Source organism: Myotis davidii, unplaced genomic scaffold (genome assembly GCF_000327345.1).
Source record: "Myotis davidii unplaced genomic scaffold, ASM32734v1 scaffold1036, whole genome shotgun sequence".
In the NCBI taxonomy this organism is placed as follows: Eukaryota; Metazoa; Chordata; class Mammalia; order Chiroptera; family Vespertilionidae; genus Myotis; species Myotis davidii.
This window is the reverse complement of record NW_006287260.1, coordinates 1,338,721-1,344,129: the sequence shown is the minus strand read 5'-3', so window position 1 is coordinate 1,344,129 and position 5,409 is coordinate 1,338,721. Positions and strand designations below refer to the sequence as shown.

The following is a 5,409-nucleotide window of genomic DNA, read 5'->3' as shown; positions in this document are numbered from 1 at the left end:
GGGTCACCAGCCTCTGAGCTTGGAGGGCAGGGGTGAGGGAGGGTGAGGGGAGAGCCCGAGCTCACTGTGGGGTCAAGGGAGGGGCGCGCCCAGCTTTGGTTCTCAGGGGGTTGTTTCAACAGAACTGAAGGACACAGAGCCCAGCGTGGGGAGGGGCAGGGACGTCTCCCCCCTCAGCTGACACTGCTTCATGGGCCAGGTGAAAGCTGGCCTCTGCACCCGGGCTCTCCGCTGGAGGGCAGATCCTCCTGCCTCTCCATGGCTGCCCCACATGGGAGCAGGGCCACCCCCGCACCCACCAGGCAAGCCCCGCCCTGGGTGACCCGGGGGCCAGGCCCCAGCTGCCTCGGGAGAGGAGCTGAGCCTTCGAGCAAGGACACCTTCATCTCACTAAGGTGGGCGTCGAGGCCACCCGGTGTCACCGACTGTCCCCAGTCCCTGGGGCCGGCTTCCTTCTCTCGAAGTCCTTTTGAGCTGCCCCACTGGCCACAGGGCAAAGCCCAGCCTGTCCACCGAGGACTGGGCGCACGAGGCCTGCCCGCGGACCTGCAGGCCAACTGAGAGGCTGCCTGAGCTGGAGCCCCCAGCGCCCTCTGGCCATGTGCCCACAGGTGAGGCTGGGACCCAGGGACCCCCACCCGCTGCTCAGCACCCTCCCTCCCTTCGGGAAACTTCTCAGGCTTGAGGTCAGTATAGGGAAGGGGCTGAAGCAACCGCAGAAGTTTCATTCCGGGATGGACTGGAGGCCGCTGAGTGATGATGGAGAGGAGCCTGGGAGCCCGGGGCCTGGGAGCCCGAGCGCCTAGAGATTCTAGGGGGCGACATTGAGGTGCAGGCCGGCCACCACTGCTGCTTCCCGCTAGCTTCTCGGCTGCTCTCCACACCATGCTGGTCTAGTCCGGGCAGAGAAATGACCAGCAGGACCCGGCACATCATTCATTCATTCACAGAGCCCTGTTCCCAGCAGGGCGCCCAGTGGGCTGGGGAGAGGAGACAGAACAACACATTAGACGCCACACGCAGGGCCTGGGCGGAGGGAGATGGGGGAGGGAGGCTGAGGCTCAGTCCTGGAGAACAAGGAGGATTTTCCTCAGGGAGAAGAGAGATGACCGGCTCCTGTGCAGAGGCCCTGAGAGCCCAGGGTACGGGGACCGTGCGCCGGGCTACGCTGGGCTCTGTGTGATGCTGCTGGGGAAAGCGGGGTCCTGTGGGTGAGCACATTCAGGAAGTCTGGATTAAGCCAGGCTGAGGTGCAGGCCTTGTCAGAGCCTTTAACCTGTTCCTGTGCAGGTGAGTCGCGGGGTATCCAGGACTCGTGCTCCATGGCAGGCCACAGGGCGTGGAGGCAGGGGAGGCAGGGAGTTGGTGGGGTCAGAGACAAGCACGGGGCTTCGGATGCCAGGATCGAAGGTGGGCTTTCCCCTGGGGCCAGCGAGGAGCCTCAGAAGGAATCAGCGGAGGGATTGAGACTCAGGATACCGGGGGCAGTTTAGTGACCAGCGAGGTCAGGGCAGCGGCAGGACATGGCCAGCCCCTCGCACCACCCACTCCTCCCTGGCTGACAGCAGGGCCGCTCGGTGGGAGAGAGGAATCCGTGCACACAGGCAGCGGGGGTGGGGGTGGGAGTGGGGGGGCGCGCCCAGAGCCGGGCTAGAAGGGAGGTGCCGCAAGCCCTGGAATCCAGGTGTGGCAGAAGAGCCGGCGGGGCTCCAGGCTGCTCCCAGTCCCCCTCTTCCCGGCTGGGGCTCTGGCTGGACCTCCTAGGGAAGGGGACATTATTTGAGGCTTTAAAAAAATACACATTTTAGAGCAGTTTTAAGTTTATGGAAAAATTGTGCCCCAGGTGCAGAAGGTTCCCTGTATTCCCTCCCTGTCCCCACAGTCCCGCCCCCCGTTATTAGCAACTCGCATGCGTGTGGCCTGTTTGTTAGTTGATGCACTCGCTTCGGTCCATCATTATTAACTGAAGTCTGTGGTGTACATGACGGTTCACTCTGTGTTGTACGTTCTATGGATTGTGACACGTGCGTCACGCCAGGTCCCCAGCATTACAGTGTCACACAGAATAGCCTCGCCGCCCCGACTGCCCTGTCTGTGCCCGGTTTTAACATCTGTAAGATGTGAGCGCAAGGCTCATCCAAACCCCTCAGCCTCCCCCTGCAGGTTCCTCATTTAGGCCTTTGACAAATTAAAGGGCTCAGAAATCAGCTGCCTCTCTAAATATGGCCTGATACCGATCAGAATCGCTAGGCTCGGGCTGAGGGGAAGGGGCCCGCGTTCCAACAATCTAGGGCAGCGGTCCTCAACCTGTGGGTGAGACCCCTTTGGGGGTCGAACGACCCTTTCACAGGGGCCGCCTAAGACCATCGGAAAACACATATATAATTACATATTGTTTCTGTGATGAATCACTATGCTTTCATTATGTTCCATTTGTAACAATGAAATTGGGGGACACCGCAACATGAGGAACTGTATTAAAGGGTCACGGCATTAGGAAGGTTGAGAGCCACTGTTCTAGGGGCTCCACCCCAGACCCCTAAATCCAAACCCCTGGGTGGGGCCCAGGAAGGTGCACAGGGAAGTTTGAGACCCGCTGGGCCCAGGGCAAGAGCGACATGGCCAGCTCCTGACTGCGCGTGGGGGTTTGTCCTACCAGCTTCCCAAACCTGAGCAGAAGGGTCCCGGCCGCCGTCAGGTTAGGGCTGGGCAGAGACGGACATTCCCAACGGGGAGGCGCAGAGCAGTGCTCTGTAAAGCCTGGAAAAGCCCGTTTCCGGCTCGCAGCTCCCAGTCAACAGGCCTGCTGGTCTCAGGTCTTGATTGGCCATCACCCCCGCCCCCCTCGCCCCCCCCAAATAGCCTGCGTGCTGTCTCTCCAGCTGCGGCTGCCTCCACAACTTTCTTAACTTAGCAGCCGAGCATGTGGGCTCCAACACGAGCGCCCGCCGGCGGGAAAGGGCCCTCCTTCCCTGGTGGCCATCTCGAGTGGCTGAATAGGGTTGCCCCAAAGTCCTGTCTACCCAGAACTCAGGAAGTGCCCTCACTTGGAAGTGGGCTCTCTGCGGCTGCAATGAGGAAGGATTGAGATGCAATGACACGGGTGGACCCTACATGGAATAGCTGGTGTTCTTCTAAGAGGGGAGGACAGACAGACAGACAGACAGACACAGGAGAAGGCCCCGTGAAGACAGAGGCAGGAAGTGGACGGAGGCGGCGACAAGCCAAGGGCACCAAAGATCCTGGGAGCCACCAGAGCTGGAAGAGGCGAGGAAGGATTCTCCCCGAGACCCTCCGTGTGGAGGGAGCACAGCCGCCACCTTGGTTTCAGACTTCAGAATCGCGACAGCACACGCTTCTGTTGCTCTGAGCAACCAGCTTGTTTTGTGGCCATTTGTTCCGGCAGCCCGAGAAGTGGACACGCCATCACTGATGCGGACCGACCCGCTCGGCCCACCCTCCTCGCCCCACTGCAGGCGAGAAGAAAGGACCCCACACAGAGGCGACTGTCCCCACAGGCATTTAATGTGGCCGGCCGCAGTCGGAGGTATTTCCTCCAACCAACATCTCTCATTCTGCCTCGAACAGGCCTGTTGCCTACACAGAACGGGGCCCTCTGTCCTCTGCTTGGGAGGCTGCAATCCACGAGCATTCAGCAGTGACGGGTCAACACTGGTCCTGGGGCAGAGGCAGGAGGGGTCTCCGTGGTGGTTCCAGGCTCAGCGAGGGTCCGCTGGGCCCTTCACTACAGCTTCATGCCGCTCCGGCGCCGCGAGTCCTTCCTGGCGATGGGGCTGAAGTTCACGATCTCCTTGTAGATGTGCTCTGGGAAAAGCAGGGGGGCTCAGGTGGGCAGGGGGCTGAGGGAGAAAGAGCCCGTCCCCAGTCCCCCGTCCCCCAACCCGCAGACACAGCGGGGAGCAGTACGGCAGCCCAGGGAGGAGGAAATGCCCGAGCTGAGGGCGGAGGCATGGTCTCCAGGGGCAGAGGGGCAGAGGCCAGACAGGAAAGCAGAGGCGAAGCACGGAGAGGCTGCGGCAGCGGGAGGGCCCGAGCCCCAGCACTTACGCTTCCATTCGTCCACCGTTAGTTTCTCGTGCTCTAAGGAATCATCGAATTTCGGGGCCTCCGTCTCCTCCTCGGGGTCCCGGAAGGGTTCGAAGAAGGGGTGGGCGAGGGCCTGCGAGGCCGTCACGCGCTTGTCCACGTCCAGCTCCAGCATCTTCTCCAGCAGGTCTGCGGCTGCGGCAAGAGCAGGAGCCTCGCACCCAGGCCTGGGGGAGGCCACGCCCCCCCCGCACCCCCAAACACACACACACAGGGGCAGAGGCCCAGCCCGACTCACCCTGGGGGCTGGCGCTGGGGAAGAGCTGAGAGAAGTCCTTCTTGGGGCTCTGCGGCAGGGACTGGATATAGGATTTGGCCTGAAGACAGAGAAGCATGAGTAACCCCCATGCCGGCCCCGGTGCCCAGGCCTGGGGTAGAGCAGTCTGGAAAAGCCCGGCAGGGCTGCGGCCCCGGGCAGTCCACAGCGGATGAAGGCAAAGCACCTGCCCCGGCAGCGGAGCCCAGGGAAGCCCTCCTCCCCAAAGCCTGCAGCCGCCCGCCCCGCCCGCTGCCACTCACCGCTTTGTCCTTCAGCTTCTGCACAAACTCTGGGCCTGGCACCCCGGTCACCTTCAGGATCTGGGTCAGCTGGTCCAGGTCTCGGCAGCAGGTTAAGGCTCAGCCTCACTCGCTTTTGGCGGATCTGGAGCTGCCCTTCCCGCCGGCCTCCAGCACCCCCACCCAGCCCTGCGGCGGCCACCCCGGCTCCAGGCACCTCCCCGCCTCCTGCCTCCTCCTGCTTGGGGAGAGGAGGTTCATCCTCAGGACTCAGGTCTCTGGAAGGCTCCCCCGCACCCCGACCCCCCCGCCAGGCCAGGGTAAGGGCCCTCCCACAAGTGCTGCTGGCCTGCTGCTCTGGCCCTCATCCCACCGGGTCACCAGGCCCCTGTCGTCTCCCACCCTCTCACTCTGCGTTGGCAGGTAGACCGCCCCCTCCCATCAAGGCCTGCACGGCACACGGCCTCCCCGAGTGTGTGTGGCCAACATGTGAAGAATGCCCTGCGTCCTGGTGGAGAGACGGGGGCTGCCTTTCACCGTTTCCCCACCTGCACGTTAAGACTGTTCTACAGTGAGCATGTGTCCCTTTCACACGAAGAAAAACAGACGTAAGGAAGAAAGTGCCTGTTGAAGGGATGGACCCCTGGATGGAGGCTGGCCTTCCCAGCAAAGGATACAATCCTTCCCCTTGAACAGCGTTTTCCCCGTCAGCATCTCCGCCATGATGCAGCCCACAGACCAGATGTCCACTGCAGGGAGGGAGGGAGCGTCACCTGCACCGCTGACCACGGCCGGCGGGCAGCC

General features: G+C 62.5%; 1 protein-coding gene across 1 annotated transcript in view; it reads right to left on the bottom strand.

Annotated features, from left to right (window-relative positions):
- Positions 1-3,504: 3,504 nt before the first annotated feature.
- Positions 3,505-5,409, bottom strand: part of MAPK13 (mitogen-activated protein kinase 13) — a 23,753-nt gene continuing 21,848 nt past the window's right edge. Inside the window, exons 7-11 of the mRNA XM_006759052.2 lie at positions 5,283-5,354; positions 4,627-4,706; positions 4,346-4,424; positions 4,069-4,242; positions 3,505-3,825 (exon numbers count right to left, since the gene is read on the bottom strand). Coding sequence (XP_006759115.1) covers positions 3,746-3,825; positions 4,069-4,242; positions 4,346-4,424; positions 4,627-4,706; positions 5,283-5,354 — 485 coding nt within the window. The 3' untranslated portion in view covers positions 3,505-3,745. The remainder of the gene's footprint in view (positions 3,826-4,068; positions 4,243-4,345; positions 4,425-4,626; positions 4,707-5,282; positions 5,355-5,409) is intronic.